This window comes from Sitophilus oryzae, unplaced genomic scaffold (genome assembly GCF_002938485.1).
Source record: "Sitophilus oryzae breed Bouriz unplaced genomic scaffold, Soryzae_2.0 scaffold_937_pilon_pilon, whole genome shotgun sequence".
NCBI lineage: Eukaryota > Metazoa > Arthropoda > Insecta > Coleoptera > Curculionidae > Sitophilus > Sitophilus oryzae.
The window spans coordinates 94,271-115,126 of record NW_022147569.1 but is presented as its reverse complement, the minus strand read 5'-3'; the positions used below and the strand labels follow the sequence as shown (position 1 = coordinate 115,126).

The following is a 20,856-nucleotide window of genomic DNA, read 5'->3' as shown; positions in this document are numbered from 1 at the left end:
TCCATCTCCAATATCAGTTGTGCCAAAGTTAATAGCACGAATGGTTGTCGTCTCGGCGCTCTCAGTGATGAGGTATTCTATGAATGAGGATCATACAAAATAAGGATCCATCCAATTATTTTTGTTTGATTTGTAAAAACGTATTTCACAAGAGTTGTTTAAACAGGGGCTAAAAAAGTTGGAAGTGGTAAATGGAAACTTAATATGGTGAACACAAAAATACATTAACAGTGTCACAAAAAATGAAGGTGAAATAAATGTTATTGGCGATTTGAAATTAATCATACGCAAACTTCAGATAGAAATATTAGGAAAAAACAATGATATAACTCGTTTGAAACGTAGACGTAACAAACGTAACAACATCTTGCGAAGAGGCAACAAGAACAGAACAGGAATACTTGAAAGAAAATGAAACGCTTACGCAAAAAAAACGAGCAACTTAAAAACTCAATAAAAAATTGAAAATTCGAAACAAAAAAGTTAAATCTTGCAATGATGCAGAAACTCAAACAAATAGAATTTTTAAAAGTAAACAATCTCAAACGCTCTGAATCCCATTAAAGCTGCTTCTTCAAAAGCTGTACAGGTTCAGCCAATATGTTAATATCAGTTTACAGAAGCAACAGAGGATAAAGAAAAAGTTTCTTAACGGCAGCCAATGAACACTTGCGCGAAAATTTGGTAGAATTGGAGAATCAATGCTTTCATCGCTAATGACTACTTGAAGAAGAGAATTAACTGTTTTCAAATGAAATCAATCGTGCGAAAAGTGACTTTCTCAGAACAAATAACAAGTAGGATATTTCATGGGATTTAGCAGGCGGCTCTATGGATGTCAAAATGAGGTTGTGTTATAGAAGAAACAGGTACGCAAGATCAGAATCATATTAATAATGCTAAAACACAAACAAGTGAAATAATTACTATTGATAAGAATAATGCGCTGATTGTTGGTGATGAATCAGCAAGAAATTCTTCCATAATCTTAAATTCAATAATTGATAACAATGAATAAATGAATATAATAAAAAATTAAATAAATGAAATAATAAAATGTGCATTTAACTTTTACATGTACTATAATTATAAAGATAATGTAATATTCTCATTGCTTATAAGCAGTAAGTATCTGGAAACAGAATAGTATCAGTATACAGTGTCTGGAAAACAGAATAAAAGGACACAAATATACGAAAAATGCAACAACAGCCTTACATGTACATGAGACTGAAGAGAATCATGAATTTAATTTTAAAAACACAAAAATTTTGACTAAGGACAAAAATTATAAAAAATAACTATAAAAGAGATGATCCATATTAAAAAAGAAAAAAAATCAATTAACTTTAGACAAGATACTATCAATTTGTCACATATATATCATAGCTTAATTTAATATAAAACTAAAGAACGAGTTGAAACATACCAAGAAACTTTGAAAACTGAAGCTACAAATAAACGATGGATAAAATGTCAAAAAGAATGGATCAACGGCAAGTATGGAAGATGGACGTATAGTTTAATTCCTAATATTAGAGAATGGGTAGAGAGACCATATGGTAAAGTAGATTATTATACCACCTACGCCTTGTCCGGCCATGGGTGTTTAAGAAGTTATATATTCAATCGGGCGAAATCACCAGCAAACCATTGTATATACTGCAACAAGATAGATGATGCTCAACATACCTTGTTCGAATATCCAAGATAGTCTGGGTTAAGACATCAGCACTATATAGCTGTGAGCATTCCTTTTACAGCAGAAACTCTGATGAATAGCCTGAAAAGAGGAAAACCCGGACTCTAGCCTATACAGTAATAAAAGGAGCCATAAAAACTAAAGAAGCGCGTAGAAGTACGTACACAGTCCTCACTTCGAAGAAATACGAAAGCGGTACCGGCGTGATGTGTCGTAGAGAAGGGGAGGTGGTTTTAGTCAGTAGGAATCTAACACTACTTAAAAAAATGGCTGCCCTGATATTTTACTGTTAATAGGACACTGGCTAAGTTTTATCAACACTGCTTCATTCAAAATTATTCTGTAATCTTTTCTTATTGTTGAAAAAGCATGGATCATGGAGGAACAATGATTTTAAATGAAAACAATGATGTTATTAGTGTAAATAAATATGACAAATTTTTAAATAAAGGTGAATTTGAATTTGATTTATGTATACAGACATCCAAGGGGTAGCATTGCAGAATTCTTGGTGGGCTTACCGGCTCATTCAACAATTATACTTCCTGCGATTTGAATATTGATTACTAACTAAATAATACTGATAAACACAACTTTGAGAATCTCCTCATATCGTTCAATCTCAAAATATTAATTGATAAATCAACCCGTATAACCAACCACTCTTCTACTCAGATTGATTACCTTTGCGTAAATTTGTTGCAGGAAGCTTCCTCCAAAAAATAAAGTAAATTAAAAATATAGAAAACTAAAAAATAAAATAAGTAAGCTAAAAAATAAAGTAAGTATGCGAAGTAATCTTCAACATCAGTGATTTCCTCTGGTTTATCTGATCACGAAACAATTTTTTCAAAATTAGATTTAGACAGTAGTAAAGTTTGTTTTATAAGGTTTACTCTATTTCCTGTTCCGATTTTATTTATTTTTATTACAAAATTTTAATTATAGATTAACATTACTATTCGATTCTATCAGGCTAAATGAAAACTCCCATAAATAGTAAATTATGTCGCGTAAAATATAAAGATACATAAATTTCTTTTTAAACTCTATGGACTGTCATTGAAACTTTACTGAAAACATCTGCCGGATGTTCGCACAATGTAATTTAAAGCCTTGTCGAGTTTTATAAGTTCTTCTTTCGATCATAACTTTTAAATGTGATTTTCTAGAGGCCGTAGAAACTCGAAATTACATAAAAATGATTCTCCAAGATATAAACTGACATTGTATTTAAAGCTGCGCAGCGAAAAATATCGACATCGCTAGTCATTTTCTGATCTGTGTTCTTGATATAAAAACCATTGCTGCTAAAAGTAAGAGGGAGGTGTTATTTTAATAACACATTTTTTGCAGGCAATGTTAAAGCGAAAACCAATGTTGTGAGCTTAATTTATGATAAAAAATTTATAGAAAAAGTTAGTTTAGAAAGCTATTGAAGTTTAATAATAATGTGTGTTTATTAATAAGACGGCCTACAACATTTTAACATGAATATACATTCTAAATCTTACTTGAAAAAAGACATTACTGGTCCTGTCACATACTGGCGATTAACAAACAGAAGGAATGTCAATTCATCAAAATTAGCTGTAAAGCTATTAAACGTACCAGCAGCGTTATCTGCAAAATTAGAGAGATTTTTTAGTAGCTGGTCTTTGATTCATTCAGACTTAAGAAATCGGTTAGGGTTAGAGAAACCTAAAAATTAATGTATTGCTCATTAAATTCAAGTAATATAACTAACAATGATTGACGGACTAGGATATTAAAATCTTCTTATAAGATATTTTATATTTTTTGTTCTTTGCCTATGTTAAAATGTTATTGTATTTTATAATTTAATATATTTTATTATCAATTATATATTTTTTATATAAACTGCTAATTTTAAAAAAATATTCCCAAAAAAGCGTAAGTAACGTTCACCTGTCAACGTATCCTCAAAAATGTATGGCTCAAGAAGAGTGGAACCAATAATCCCTCACACTTTTTTTGCAGTGCAGTCCTGCTGAAGCTTTTGAAAATGGCTAGAGTTGAAGCTGCCTTTTTCAATTCTTTTTCAACAATTTTTGGAAAACAGAAAAAATATGGTTTGAAATATATATGTATTGACATGAAATTATTTACACTTCTCATACAGAGGGAAACTGTTGACTGGCGATAATATACTCGTAGATCAAGTTGAAAAATACCTTTTAGAAAGTCTTGACAAAAAAGGCCTGCAACAGCTTAACATGAATACATATTCAAAATCTTAATTGAAAAAATACATTACTTGTCCAGTCACATATTGGTAATTAGCAAACAGAAGGCATGTCCAGTTATCAAAATTAGCTGTAAAGCTATTAAACGTACCAACTTTATCTGCACAATTAGAGATACTTTTTAGTAGCTGGTCTTTGATTCATTCAGACTTAAGAAACCGGTTAGAGTTAGAGAAACCTAAAAAATTAGTGCATTGCTTATTACTCATTACATTTAACTCTTTGAGGGGCACCGGTATAAAAATTGTACCCGGAAAATATATGTATTAGTGGGGCACCGGTCTAAAAAATGTACCACCCCTTCAAACATTTTTAGCTAGTTGTGCAATGGAGCATTTTCTCGACCAACGTAATATTGGTCGCACTCTGACGGCTGTTTGTTGATTTAAACTGTTGCACGTGGCAGTTTCGGTTCTGCGATCAGTTTTATTGATAAAATCATAGCGTTAAGGTGGTTGCAAGTGAAAGTCTGCTGAATATGCAGAAAAGTAAGTGAAATCTAATAAAATATAGGTGCTTTTCCTGTAATAATAATATATTTGATCATTTATAACAATAATATTATTTTGGTACAAGAAAAAAATTTTTTTTTTTGTTTTATTTTGGTAGTTTGTTGTGGTACTATAAGTGTACCGTTGCACGCTTAGGCAAATATTCTATCCTCATTATGCCACATTATTTTTTAGATATTCAAGATATGGATTCGTTACCATTTAAGCTAAAAGGTTGGAGTTAGGATGACCTGCAAGATGAATTGAATAATATATATAACGACGCGGAGCCAATACCTTCCGAGCCGGAGTCTGTATTTAGTGAGTCGGAAGATGAAGATGACCAAATACTGTTGGACCAAACTACACCTGCTTTGAATTTTACTGATTCTGATACTGATCCAGAAGATAACGTGCCATTATCTATTTTAGCAACTAATCTGCTTCCTGTACCACCCGTAAACTCTAACGACTGGTCTAAGCTTGTTGAACCAGTACCCCCCTCAAACTTTACGTCAGAGTCCGGAATTAAACCTGTTGTGAGAGAAATGGTTGATCCTACTCCGTACAAACTTTTCAAGTTATTTTTTAATGATGGTCTGCTTGACCACATAGTATTCCAGACAAATTTGTACGCACAGCAGTCTTTCAGCAAACAAAAACTTACCGAAATCTCAGAAATAAAAACCTTTCTAGGCATAAATTTATTAATGGGAATTAAACGATTACCGAGCTATAGGGACTACTGGAGTACTTCTCCTGATATAAATGATGCTTACATAAGTGGATTGATGCCTGTGAAGCGCTTTAGTTGGCTCCTTTCGAACTTCCATCTCAATAATAACGTGCTAATGCCTAAAAAGGGAGAAGCCCACTACGATAAATTGTACAAAGTGCGACCATTATTGATTCATTAGCTGAGAATTTTGAAAGGTGTATGGCTCCAAGTAGGGAACTTGTAATAGACGAGTCAATGATAAAATTCAAAGGGAGAAGCTCGCTCAAACAGTACATGCCCAAAAAACCTATTAAACGAGGATACAAGGTATGGATTTTAGCGAATAAAAATGGCTACTGTCAAAAATTTGATATATATACCGGTAAAGCGGAGGACGCCGAAAAACAATTAGGTGCCAGAGTTATTAAACAAATGCTCAATGGATTGGAAAATAAAGAGCACATTGTCTATTTCGACAACTTCTTCAATAGTACCGAACTTCTGGAAGACCTGAAGAAAAAACTAATTCATGCCTGTGGTACCGTAAATCCATCGAGAAAAACTTTGCCGGTGTTTAAACCGGATCGAAAATTGAAGAGGGGGGAATTTGAAGTTTTTAGCAATCCATCAAGAATTGTAGCTTTTAAATGGAGAGATAAGCGTAGTGTCTATTTACTGTCAAATTTTCATTCTCCTTTTGGAACCACTGAGGTCAATAGGAAAGAAAAGAATGGTACTACAACCAAAGTTCGTTGTCCGCAAGCGCTGTCAGATTATAACGCCAACATGAATTTTGTTGATAAATTTGATCAAAATCTGAATTTGTACAAAATAAACAGGAAATCAAAAAAATGGTGGCACAGGATATTCTTCTACTTTCTCGATGCAGCAGTAGTAAACGCTTTCGTTTTATATAAAGAACTTCATTCGCCAAAAATATCCATGAAAGAGTTTAGAAGAAGCGTATCACAAGGACTAGTTGCAGACCTGGTTATAAAAAACAAAAGGAAAGCTTATAGCTGTGGAGAAACAGTTGCTAAAAAACAGTTTAAGCCATTCATTCCCCTAGAAATTAGGCACAACCAAAGTTCCCATCAACCGGAAAGAGATTCTCGGCGGCGATGTGCAAAATGCAGTACATCAAAACAGCAAGTTCGTACCAACTGGTATGTTCGGTTTGTCGAGTTCCTCTCTGTCTGGGGGCAAACAAGACATGCTTCCAGGACTTCCACACTTTCGAGTAAAATTATACTGGGGCAATGGTACTGTATATGTACCACGTAATGACGTCATTATTTATATATAAAAAATTGTTTTTCATAGTTTTAGAGTTTATTTTGAATATTTATTCTTAGTTCTGTTAAATATTTTTATTAAAAAGTAATGAAAAAAATCATGCCCCTCTAGCACTTTTATTTACTGACAAATGTTGCCCTTCAAAGAGTTAAGTAATACAACTAACAATGATTGACTGACTAGGATATTAAAATCTTCTTATAAGATATATTATATTTGTTCTTTGCTTATGTTAAAATATTATCGTATTTTATATAATTTAATATATTTTATTATCAATTATAACGTATGGTCCTAAAGTTTTGGGAAAATTTTCATCTGGTTTGGTTAAGTAATAAAATGCATTTAATGAAGTAGTCATGGTAATGAAATGTCATCAGTCATGTCACTTCGATAAACAAAGCAAAAGATTTTGGGTTCTGCTTCTGAAAATGTCTTATAAAAGAAGGAAGACAAATTGAAGCAACAAAACACAAAATTGGGATCTCACAGCGAAAACTGGCCAGGAGATTTAATATTGGAAAGACTACGGTGTTTAGTCATGTGTTAGTTAGGTTAGTTATCAAGTAACAGTATTGTCTTCCGAAAAAGGAGAAAAGCTCCAAAATAGTTATACAGAGGCCCAGCTAGAGAGAATTTCGAGATGTTGCCGCGCGCTGAGGCGAGTGCATTTCGTCAACAAGTTGATCGTGATGGACGATGAGAAATATTTCACATTGTCCAACTCTGAGATGAAGGGCAATGATGGGTTCTACACGGACAATTATGAGAATGTCCCTGATGATGTGAGATTAAAAAGTAAGAAAAAGTTTGAGAACAAAATTTTGGTATGGTTTGCCATTTCTGAGGCTGGCTTCATCTCACATCCATACATTGGCGTTGTTCGGGGTGAAGTCTTAAATGCAGAGCTTTATATCGAGAATTGTCTCCCTAAACTTCTCCAGTTTTTGAACACGCATCATGTGGATGACGAAATAATATTTTGGCCGGATATCGCCTCATGCCATTACGCGAGAATCACAAATGATTGGTACGAAGCGAACAACATCAACTTTGTACCGAAAGTAGACAATCCCCCTAACCTACCTCAGGCTCGCCCAGTCGAAGAGTTCTGGGCAATATTGAGTCGGACAGTCTACAATAACGGGTGGCAAGCACAAAACGAAGAACAATTGACGCCGTATATTCAGAAAATTAGAGAAATCGACGCCGAAGTTGTCCAAAGGATGATGCAACGCGTCAGGGGAATTTTTAGGCAAATCGAAAATAATGGTCCCTTGTCCACTGTTTGAATTTTATTTTATAATTAAGATAGTAAACATAGGTTGTTTAAAAATATGATAAAAATATAAAACTATTTTTATAAGAGCTGTCAGTTTCTGAATTTTTTCACAAAACCTTAGGACCCTACGTTATATATTTTTATATAAACTGATAATTTTAAAGAACTGTTCTCAAAAAAGCGTAAGTAACGTTCACCGGTCAACGTATCCTCGAAAATGTATGTAGAGTTGAACCAATAATCCCTCACGCTTTTCTTCATTTGAATAATTCATATTTACAATTTAGTATCTCGATAAAATATTTTTGTTTGCATGTGATAGTTTTACATCTCAGCAATGATGATTGAACTTGTTTCCATGGCTAACTAAGTGATATTACTTATATTTATATTTACATATATACAAGACAAGAATTGGCTATAAATCAGTAATTTTTCGAAAAAAACATATTATGACTTATATTGCTGTAATGCTAAAAAAATGGCGCTTTTTATGAAGTCATGACCAACTATGGTTTCCACTTAAAAAAAACATATGTTTTAGAAAGGGCTTTAGAGAAAAACGGAGAACACAATCTCATTAAGGATGTGTATATCACAATTTTTATTTGAAAACTTTTTGTCTAAAATAAATTATAATGGAATTATGGAACACTTTTAAAATAGCTGAAATTTGTTTTTCGAAATATCTAGTGAGCCATAAACTTATTCAAAAAACCGAAAGGCGTATATACCTACATATGTACTCACAAAGCTGCATAGAGAACATCGTAGAAAACACCCCGTATGTATAAGTTTTAATAGCACCTGTAAAAAATAATAACACTAAACATCACACTTGGTTTACACAAACCGCAAGTTTATTAATAAGTTGAAAAATTCTAGATTGCAAACAAATAGGAACACTGTAAAAAGAGTAAAAAATAACCACTAGGCTAATTATATTGCCCCTATTTTCAGTCATATTACTTTACCCGATATTGATTTCTCTTAAGGTATTTCCCAATTTAACATTTAAAGGCTCCCGGTGCGGAACTTCGTACCATAAACTTTAAAATAAAACACTGCTTATTAGATTATAGATTTCGCATGTTTCTGGCCATTAAAGAAAAACAGCGCAAAAGGTTTCAACGAATAAAATCTGTTTTATGGAAACCTAATCCAACCAAATTTTACGTGGAAGCTTTCCAAACAGCAGGGTAATGTACTAAATTATTTTCATTCCGGTAAATATTGTGTAAATATAAAGAGAAAAATATTTCTTCTTTTATTGTATACAATCAAAAATATTAATGTCACAAAAATAACCCTAAAACTTTATCAAAATTATATACCGAGTGTTTTACGAAAGTGACCCACCTCAATAACTTTTTTTTTCCAGATAAACAAACGAGATTTGGTATGTTACTATATGAAAAAAATTGAGATTGATTGACGTATTCAATTGCCTCCAAAAAAATCCTATATGAGTATTTCGCCAATGCAAGAAAATCTACAAAATAAAATAATTATTCTTTGTAAACACTGCTGCGTTGATCCAACGGGGACTAATAATTGTCAGCAGTTATGAACGTTTCGGAAAGTTTATCTCTTTCCGTCATCGGAAGCAAAAAAGAATACAAAGAATAAAAAAACTATTTAAAATATTTAAAGGCAACTATTCGAGAACTCTTTAGTTTTTTTAACAAAAACGTCTACGAAAACCGTTGACGTTCTGTTAAAATAACATTATATCAAGTTAAACTTCAAAATTAACAATTATGTACTTATAAGATAAAATCAAAAAGCTTCAAACTTTCTGTATGATTATTTTTAATTTGTTTTTAATTTTTACGTATGTTATGTTTATTTATGTTATACTCTTTAAAATCAACGAAATGATTGCCATACATTACTATCATCTACAGATGCATAAGCAATAAATGTCATTTATTAGATTGTAGGTATTAAAAAAGCCTCTTTTATTTTTCTTTTAGAGGCTATCACTTCTTTCATTATAATTTTGGCGTTGTTAAAATCTAGTCTGTGCCCTATGTCCCATGAATTCTGACAAATCTTAGATTTGTGGAAGTCGCCCTTTCTTAAAAAATCTTTATGTTGTTTAATTCGAACATTTAAGGGTCTAGATGTTTCACCAATATAACATTTATCTCATTCGCATAGTATTTTGTAAATTACATTTTTTATTTGTTGTTCAGTATTCATTGGTTTAGTGTATTATAAAATGGATTTAAGTGTATTTTGTGTTTTGAAAGATGTTCGTATGTTATATGGTTTTCCTATCCTTCTTATCTTTTCCGAAATGCCTCGTATGTATGGAATTGTAAGTTGTCTATATTGTGTACTGTTATCATTGTGTGTATTCTGTCTATAATTTGGGGTTTGTATTTCGTTTAATGTTTTGTCAATAAAGTGTTTTTATTCAATTGTTTTTGGCCACTTCCTGTAACACCGAAAATGACTATAATTTTTGATTTTTAAATGGCACCCTCGGTATTTTTTTACTTTTCACAGTTTCGCTAAAAAAATCGTATTTTATATTTCAAAAATAAAAAAACATAACCCCAAAAGTTATGTCAAATTATCGAGCTTGACATTTGAAAAGTAAGACACCTTTATTATGTCTCATCTGTTTGACAATTTGAAACTGGCGCGCGGAGCTTGCCGACCAATGGTACCGTATGTATCACCTGTGTAAGAACTCTATTTTTCTATGCTACGTTTTCTTTATCTGACGTAATAAAAAACAGACATTTCAAAAGCCGGAGCGCAATGGAATTTCGAATGTAAACAAAAACAAGCCGAAAATTCATGCTACCTGCACTTTTCAAAAAGGTTTCAGATAAAATTCAATACAGTATCGCCGTCTAAAACAATATTAGACAGCGTCAGAGAAAGAAGTGGTACGCGCTTATTAAATTAAAACTATTAAAGTTTCTGAGGTTTAATTAAGGTTTTGTGGTAGTTCTGAGTTCCATTGCCGTGCCGAATAAGAAGTTTAATTAAGGTGAGTTTATTTTATCTCACTGAGCAACTAGTTGGTTACTGTTTATTGTTTTTATTGAGATATATTATATTTCTGAATCTCAGATAAATTTTAAGATATTTGATTGAATATAATTTTTAGAATTTAGAATGAGTGGGAGGGGGCTTAATCACTTCGACCTTACAGATCCATTGTGTCCCCCTTTCTTGAATCATAACTCATCATACAGTCCCAGGGCTTTGACAAAAGCCAGTATCTGGGACGGTTTTATAGAGGGTAGTTCTCCATCTCCAATATCAGTCGTACCAAAATTCATGGCACGAATGGTTGTCGTCTCGGCGCACTCAGTGATGAGGTGTACTGGTGTTTCACCATCTTCCCCACAGAATCTGCATTCGCCGTTTCTTCTTAGTTTCAATCTACTGAGGTGTTCATTGAGGAGACAGTGTCCTGTTAAAAACCCCGTGACAATCCGAAGATTGTTCTTACTCAGACCCAGGAAGATCTGTGATTTTTCTCGATCATAAGCCCTCAGAAACTTCTTCGAGTGTCTTAGACCATTGCAAGATTTCCATGCCAGGTTGCGATTGAATATAAAGAAAAGATCATTTGCAGATGATAATATTGAAGTATTTCTTTATAGTGAGTTATTTATAATTTGTCTATGTGACTTTTAACAGAAGATAAGAATATATTTGTGTATTAATATTATCAAATTAATCTTGATTGAATATTAAGAAAATATGATTTGCAGATGATAATATTGAAGTATTTCTTTACAGTGATTTATTTATATTTTGTCTAAGTGACTTTAATAGAAGATAAGAATATATTTCTGTATTTGTATTATCAAATTGATCTTGAATGAATTATGTTTAGCTTTATTATTTTCTACAGTTAGCCTTTGGGGCGTAGTGACCCTGTGTAGCGTAGTTAGACTTGAAGAGTAGTTAGCCCCGTAGTGTAGTTTGACTATTAACTTGTGTATTTTTTTAGCCTGTGTGGCACTTTCATAGCCTGTGTGGCACTTTTTTAGCCCCGTAGTGTAGTTTGACTATTAACTTGTGTATTTTTGAGCCTGTGTGGCATTTTGATAGCCTGTGTGGCATATTTTTTTTTGAATAGTCTGTGTGACTAGCCTGTGTGGCATTTTATTTAAACTTGTATTTTTAAGTTGGACTATTGATAAATCATTCAAGTACCTGTTTAATTTTAAATTCCCTTTATTTTAATAATAACTGGTAACATTGTTTTTGTATTATGTTTCACACCATGTTTTTTTCTTTAATTGCAGGTAGGTCATCTCGGTAGCCATACAAGACTTTTGTTGCTATACAACATTTTTCCATTTGCAGCGCCCAGATCAAAGTTGGCTATTCTCATTAGTAACGTACCATCTATTAGTATTATTATTATTAGTTGTATTTTATGATACACATCATCACAACAATTACACCCTTTAAATTTGTTTTATGGTTTTTATTTTAAATTTGAGTTGACCGCTTGAAAAAAAAATTTTGACCCGTACACCTGTGACATAGTGACCAACCTGCGCAATATCACACCTTGTTTTCTTTTTTTCTTTGTATCATTAGACACTTTTGGTAAAAACAATCACTTTCCGTGCTTCGCACATACCTTAAATTTATTTGCAATAAAATTACTGTTGATGCTTCTATTAAACAAATTATCCAGAAAATAATGTCTATAGTTACTTATTTTAAACAAAGCGTATCAGTTGCAGATCAGTTAAAGCCAACACAAAACTCTCACAGGAAGTACATACCTTAAATTTATTTGCAATAAAATTACTGTTGATGCTGCTATTAAACAAATTATCCAGAAAATAATGTCTATAGTTACTTATTTTAAACAAAGCGTATCAGTTGCAGATCAGTTAAAGCCAACACAAAACCCTCACAGGAAGTTAAAACTTATTCAGTCAGTGCCCACCAGGTGAAATTCCACCTTTTATAGGGTGGAGAGATTTCTATAGCTATCCGTACAGTTCTAACATCAATATTATCCAAAAATCCAAAATGTCCATCTGTACAGATGCAGAAATACAAGTGTGTAGGGAACTTATTATTTATATAGTATTTTAAAGCCCATTGAACAGGTACTCATCAACAAGCTATTTAGCAATTACTGTACATTATTTAGTTAGTTAAAGCCCCACATCTATTAGTATCGGAGTCAAAGAACTTAGCTCTAATCATACTGCACAATGTTTGGGTGAATGCTTGCAGTCTGTTTGTCTAGAATGGGAGATTGATTTGCCAAAAGTGAGCGCTATTATAACTGATAATGGGGCAAATATTACTAAATGTATTACAGATACCTTTGGTAAAAATAAGCATTTTCCATGTTTCGCACATATCTTAAATTTAGTTTCAATAAAATTGCTGTTGATGCTGCTATTAAACAAATTATCCAGAAAATAATGTCTATAGTTACTAATTTTAAACAAAGCATTTTAACCATACCAATACAAAACTCTCACAGGAAGTTAAAACTTATTCAGTCAGTTCAAATTCCACCTTTTATATGGTGGAGAGATTTCTATAACTATCCGTAGAGTTCTAACATCAATATTATCCAAAATTTCCATCTGTGCAGATGCAATAATACAAGTGTGTAGGGAACTTATTCTTTATATAGTATTTTAAAGCCCATTGGACAGGTACTCATCAACAAGCAATTTTGGAATTACTGTACATTATTTAGTTAGTTAAAGGCCTATGTCTATTGGTATTGGAGTCAAAGAACTTAGCTTTAATCATACTGCACAACATTTGACTGAATGCTTGCAGTCTGTTTGTCTAGAACGGGAGATTGATTTGCCAAAAGTGAGCTTTGATAATGATATAACTGATAATGGGGCAAATATTACTAAATGTGTTACAGACACCTTTGATAAAAATAAGCATTTTCCATGTTTCGCACATATCTTAAATTTAGTTTCAATAAAATTGCTGTTGATGCTGCTATTAAACAAATTATCCAGAAAATAATGTCTATAGTTACTAATTTTAAACAAAGCATTTTAACCAAACCAATACAAAACTCTCACAGGAAGTTAAAACTTATTCAGTCAGTTCAAATTCCACCTTTTATATGGTGGAGAGATTTCTATAACTATCCGTAGAGTTCTAACATCAATATTATCCAAAATTTCCATCTGTACAGATGCAATAATACAAGTGTGTAGGGTACTAATTCTTTATATAGTATTTTAAATCCCATTGGACAGGTACTCATCAACAAGCAATTTAGGAATTACTGTACATTATTTAGTTAGTTAAAGGCCTATGTCTATTGGTATTGAAGTCAAAGAACTTAGCTTTAATCATACTGCACAACATTTGAGTGAATGCTTACAGTCTGTTTGTCTAGAACGGGAGATTGATTTGCCAAAAGTGAGCGCTGATAATGATATAACTGATAATGGGGCAAATATTACTAAATGTGTTACAGACACCTTTGGTAAAAATAAGCATTTTCCATGTTTCGCACATATCTTAAATTTAGTTGCAATAAAATTGCTGTTAATGCTGCTATTAAACAAATTATCCAGAAAATAATGTTTATAGTTACTAATTTTAAACAAAGCATTTTAACCAAACCAATACAAAACTCTCACAGGAAGTTAAAACTTATTCAGTCAGTTCAAATTTCACCTTTTATATGGTGGAGAGATTTCTATAACTATCCGTACAGTTCTAACATCAATATTATCCAAAATGTCCATCTGTACAAATGCAATAATACAAGTGTGTAGGGAACTTATTCTTTATATAGTATTTTAAAGCCCATTGGACAGGTACTCATCAACAAGCAATTTAGGAATTACTGTACATTATTTAGTTAGTTAAAGCCCTATGTCTATTGGTATTGAGATAAAGAACTTAGCTCTAATCATACTGCACAATATTTGAGTGAATGCTTGCAGACTGTTTGTCTAGAATGGGAGATTGATTTGCCAATAGTCAGCGCTGTTATAACTGATAATGGGGCAAATATTACTAAATGTGTTACAGACACCTTTGGTAAAAATAAGCATTTTCCATGTTTGGCACATATCTTAAATTTAGTTGCAATAAAATTGCTGTTGATGCTGCTATTAAACAAATTATCCAGAAAATAATGTCTATAGTTACTAATTTTAAACAAAACTTATCAGCTGCAGATCAGTTAAGGGCAATACAAAACTCTGACAGGAAGTTAAAACTTATTGAGTCTGTTCCAACAAGGTGGAATTACCTTTTATTTCGTGGAGAGATTTCTAGAGCTATCCGAAGTTCTAACACCAATATTACTGAAAAAAATCCTAAATCTCCATCTGTACAGCTGTAGAAATACAAATGTGTAAGGAACTTATGCTTATTTTAAAGCTCAATGTATCCAACCAAGTATCCAAAGAAATCAGCGAAGAAAAACACTTAACGTGTAGTAAGATCATTCCAATGGTTAATTGGTTAACTGTTAAAATATACTTTTAAATTTAGAGCTGCTAACATCAGAGACTGAAGAGTTAAATAAATTATCGCTGAAATTTCAAATCGTCGTGGTGCTATTGAAGACAACATCTTAAGCCTTTCAACCCTTCTATAACATAGGTTAAAAAAAATAATTGTAATCCGATTGCTATTATTTATGCCAATAAATTTGGGTGATAAATTATTAGGAATTGATAAATTATTAATATGTGATGCTCAAACAAGTAGTTCTGCACTAGAGCAGAGTTCTCGGAAGTAGGAGACTATTAATATACAAGGAAATACTAACAGTGTATGGTAATATCACAAAAAATTGGCAACTTCACAAAAAATGTTGTTACTAACTAATCAAAATGAAACGTCAATTGATCTCAAAGCTTATTTAAGCCTTCCAATGATACTACTTAAAAATAACCCAGTTACTTTTTGGTCTAATTTTAAATCAAGCGAGTTAGCTACTCTCGGAAAAAGATATTTATGTGTTGCTGGGGATAAGCAGGAAATATTCTAACCTAAACCAGGAATAGGTTGAGTGCAAAACATCTATCACAAATTACATTCATTAGATAGTTTCTACTGATTAGATTAATTTTTAAACAATTTAATTTTACCTAGGACTACAGGGTCTACATATTTTAAATATTCAGTTTCGGAGTATTTATTTCCCTACCAGTTGATAAGGTTTAAATTCTAAATATAAATTAAATTTTTATGTATTACGTAACAAACGTTTTGCGATTTTTATGTATCTTAAACCCACAGCAATCAAAATTTAACCAAAGCAATTAAAATTCAAAAAAGAAGTACACCCGGTGGGAATTGATCTCTTGAACATTAGATCCAAAGCGCGAAAACCTACCCACCACTGCACTGATCCAACAAAACCTGTAAGATTTTTTTGACTTCGCTATTAAACGGCATTAATTTATTTCGTTATTATTATTATTTGTGTAGATATTTTTAAAGAACTTCTTATTTACCTAAAATTTTATATGGATGAGTCTATAGTGGATGATGAAAAGAAGAAATATTTGAATTTATTGAGTAAATATTCATTATTATTTTTGGCAGGTATACATACACAATAGAAACCTGTCACTGCAAACTCGATTGCGAAGACTTCGAGACATGGACGCTAAAAGAGAGAAGCGAGACATGGACGCTAAAAGTCGTGAATATAAATGAAATAGAAGCCTTTGAAATGTGGTGCTACCGGAAAATTCTTAAAATCTCTTGGACCGAACATACAAGCAACGAGGAAGTTCTTGGACAGCTGAACAAAGATCGGGAACTGTTAACCACCATCAAGGCCAGAAAAGTGAGCTACTTCGAACACATAATGCGTGGCACCAAATATGATATTCCTCGTTTGATTATTCAAGAAAAAGTCGAAGGTAAAAGATGGGTAGGTCGAAAGAATCTGTCATGGCTCAGAAATATACGGAACTGGACCGGTCTGGGGGTGGAGAGTCTGTTTCATGCAGGAGAAGATAGAAAACTCTTCCACGAAATAGTCATGGAGACCGTCAACGCCTGAAGACAGGCACCGCAAGAAGAAAAAGAATATTATTTACTGAGTGTGTTTTAATTATTAAACAACGTAACAAAATCTATAATAGTACAAACTTAACAATATTTTAAGCCTTTAAACAGTGCTCGAAGCACTGGTACCAAGGCATCTGACAGGTTTAACAAAAAAAAATATAAATATATATACCTCCATACAAACGAAAAATTAATACACTACTTTATTAATTAATATTACCATTAAATTAGCACTAAATAGTTTAACAATAAAAAAATATAAAATATATCTCTTAACCCAAAATCATAGTAGCATACATAACTACCTTAATACTTAATATTAAGCCTAAATTAATAATTAATCTCTTAACCTAACATAGTACATACCATAATATGTTCTCCAAGATCAAGATGCTAACTCAATCCTGAGCTTATGACTAAATGTATGATAGTTCTTCTCATTCTTTAGGGTACTCGGTAAAAAGTTATAAGTCTGTTGAGCTCGTGATATGGGGTTGTTCATTCCTTTATTTGTTCTGGCCCCTGCAACACATATATCGTCTCGTGAGGTAGTAGGGTAACTGTGAATATTTCCTCTTAACTGCACTTGTATATTTGTTTTTTGCGATTTATATCTTATTTATAAATAAATTTACACTGTTCAAATTTTAATAAGCTATTTAGTTGAAATTTAGTTTTAATTCATTATAAACAATCATAGTGCCGGTTAGTCTACTATAGCAAAAAAGTATTTTTAAAATTTTATTTTGTAACATCTGCATTTTATTGAATCGAACAGTTCTACAAGTACCCCACGCCACAACTAGATACCTAAATCTCGACAAGAGAAAAGCATTGTGAAAATTGTACTTTCATCGGTCAGTCAAGTATCTTCTGAACTGGTACAAAGCACTGATGGTCATTTCATGGTCACCAATTTTTGTGCTATATGTTCATCCCAATTTAGATTATGATCAATTATTAGCCCTAAATATTTTATACTCTAGTGACATTCTCAATTACTGCACCATTAATACTAATACTCGGTAAATTTATGATTTTTTTCTTTTGTTTAAAAAATATATATTTAACTTTTTCAATATTAATTTTCAATCTATTATGGATTAGCCACTTTTTATAACGTTCGAGATCCAACCTCCTTTTCATCTTAACATGCTCATTGTCATTCTCCTGATTTGGGTAACAGAAAAGGATCATCGAATCAAACGGAATCATCCCAGAACCGATAGTAAAATATATATTTTATGGATATCTTCCTAAAGATCAACGTAATGAGCCATCGGCAGAAATGGACCACAGTATAAAACAGAAAGGTGATCCTTTTTCTTTCCTTTTAGGATATTGAAATTATATACTGTAGGTTTGAAATAATCGTCCAGTTGGCTTAAAAATGATGATCGATGACATTTCTCATATAATTTTACTTACAACATTATGATATATATCTTCATTTCTAATGCCCAATTTCTCAAGTAGTAGATATGAATTAGCAAGTTTATAGATATAGCAAGCTTATAGCACTCATATACTACAGATATCTTTCAAACTGGGTTTCTGAACGATTTGACAAATCCTATCTGTTACGTAAGTTATCTAATAGATATCTAAAGAAAATGGGCAGATATCTCTAGGATATCTGCCGATGATATCTGGTGCAAGCGCCTTGTAAAGTATGCCCACTGTTTTGGCGATTGTAACCCAACTTTTTTAAGTATTTAGTATCGTTACAGTTTTTATTAAAGCCTTTTTAGAATACTTTTATTTTTCCCTCTCCGCTTTTTACAGTGTCACATTTTCTTGAATGGATTATTCTAGCTTATCTACGTCTTCAGATGAAGAATATTTAGAATCAATTAGATATTTAGAACAACCAAGACGTTATCGTGAAAGAGACAATCAATATGTGAAATATAGTAAATCTGAGTTTCGGGATAGATTTCGTTTAACAAAAGAAAGTGTAAAATTCTTGGGAGAGAATATAGGAGATAATATACAGACAATTAGTACTAGGAGGAATTCGTTGTCAGTAACAGAGCAGGTTTTAATAACTCTTCGTTTCTACGCAACAGGTTTGTGAGTTGTTTTTTATATTGTATGTTCTTATATATCTTTTACACAATATTTTTGCTTACTGTTATTAATTGGCTTACAATGTAACTAGTTGTTTTTATTTGTTATAGGATCTTTCCAAATTTTAATTGGTGATGATTGTAGGTAATATCCATAAAACTACTGTATGTAGAGTTATAAAAAAAGTAACTAAAGAGATTGCGAGACTTGTTCCACAATTTGTCCAGATGCCTCAAACCGAAAATGAAATTAGACTTGTAAAAGCTGGCTTCTACAATATAATGAGATTTCCTAACATCATTGGCTGTACTGATGGGTACGTACCTATACAGTCACCTGGAGGAGAAAATGCAGAAATATTTCGCAATAGAAAAGGGTACTTCTCAATATAGTCCAGTCGGCAAGTGCATCGATGGCGGGAGCAAATCCGGACAAGCTGGAATAAGATTTTTTTTGCTTAGTGTCGAGAAGCACGTATTAAATTTGCACTCCCCGTAAAGCACGGGCTTGGCCGCCATCTTGGAAAAATTAGCTAAAATTCGGTTTATTTTTCATTATTTGTCATTAACTCGATTTCTAACAACTTTAGTGCAAAATATGTATATATGTTAATTTTCTTGATTTTTTGACTTTCTATAGACTAAATAATTATTTTTAAACAACATGAAAACATAACTCAGCGTTTTCGGAACTTAATGTCCCAAGGAAATTAATTTAAGAATACGATTTTTTTATGATACATACCTATCTGAAATGATTTTCAATTAAACTCCTTCTAAGTGCATTGCCTCCTGCATTGTGCTGAACATTAGGTAAAATGATATCTTCAACCAACTTTTCTTCTACAACACCATCTTCAAAATAATCGTTTTTAACTAACGCAATATTATGCAACACTGCTGTTGCCACAATCACTAGCAAACTGGTCTCCAGTTTAGTTCGAAGGCCTAGAGAAAGACAAGCAAACCTTCTTTTCCAAACTCCAAATGAGCGCTCTATACAATTTCTGGTTTGAATATGAGCTGCATTATAGTTAGTCTCAGCTACAGTGTTTGAATTTAAAAGGGGTGTTGATAAATATTCTTTACAGCTAGTAGTCCTGTCACCTAACAAATATCCACCTTGATATTCCCCAGCTTCCAATGAGGCACAAAGTAAGGAAGCATTAAATATTGTGCTATCATGTGCTGATCCAGGCCATCGACAAACAATGTCCCTTATTATTTATTAGGCCAGTGTCCAAGTACTAAAAAATAGCTTATGGCGGGAGCAAATCCGGACAAGCTAGAATAAATTTTATTTTGTTTAGTTTAGTTTAATGAACCACGTGTTAAATTTGCACCACCTACAAAGCCCGGATTTGGTCGCCATCTTGGAAAAAGTGGCTAAAATTCGGTTTATTTTTCATTATTTATCAATAACTCGATTTTTATCAACTTTAGTGCAAAAAATGTACAGACCAAAATTAAAGAAGAGGAAAAGCTCTATAAAAACGTTGTATGGTTTTTTTTCGTGCGAATGCCCAAAGTATCGAATTTTACGAAAACAAAATTAAAGTTTGATATACTGTACGTGTTGAATATATCCGGGGTTAACTGTACTTGTTTCCACACCACCTTGAGCGGCACCCCCGAGATATAAAGCCTAAAAACTTGTTTGCTACTGGTTGGCAGTAACCTGCTGTCGCGGTCATAATGGAAGAACGCAATTTGCATTATGACCGCAATAACAGACTAAATTTTTATTGTTGCGCGACTGGTGAAAAATCAAATTTAACCGCCTTATCTCTCAGGGAGCTGCCTTAAGGTAAAGTACCCGGCGCGTTTTTTTTAGTGGTTTCAATATTCCATTTCCAATAAGTCTACATGTCGTCAACTTAGGTTTCTTTTGAGGTGGAAGGTTCATCAGAGTTCCTTCGTTTTTTTTATGTTACTGGCTGTTCAATATAATCTTCCTGAATGTCTTCCACATCTGTATCATATTCCGGATCTGGTTCATAA

The 20,856-nt window shown here is 32.5% G+C and overlaps 2 protein-coding genes across 2 annotated transcripts; both read left to right on the top strand.

Moving 5' to 3' along the window:
- Positions 1-5,397: 5,397 nt before the first annotated feature.
- On the top strand, positions 5,398-6,462 carry LOC115890914 (piggyBac transposable element-derived protein 4-like). Its single transcript, XM_030911276.1, has one exon. It carries the CDS (start codon positions 5,398-5,400, stop codon positions 6,460-6,462), a length of 1,065 nt encoding a protein of 354 aa, XP_030767136.1.
- A 704-nt stretch (positions 6,463-7,166) lies between these two features.
- LOC115890913 lies at positions 7,167-7,766 on the top strand. The gene has a single exon (XM_030911275.1). The coding sequence runs from the start codon at positions 7,167-7,169 to the stop codon at positions 7,764-7,766; it is 600 nt and encodes a 199-aa protein (XP_030767135.1).
- The last annotated feature ends 13,090 nt before the right edge of the window (positions 7,767-20,856 follow it).

Excerpts from the sequence above, each read along its gene's own strand:
- LOC115890914 (XM_030911276.1), top strand. The coding sequence starts at position 5,398 with ATGGCTCCAAGTAGGGAACTTGTAATAGACGAGTCAATGATAAAATTC.
- LOC115890913 (XM_030911275.1), top strand. The coding sequence starts at position 7,167 with ATGGACGATGAGAAATATTTCACATTGTCCAACTCTGAGATGAAGGGC.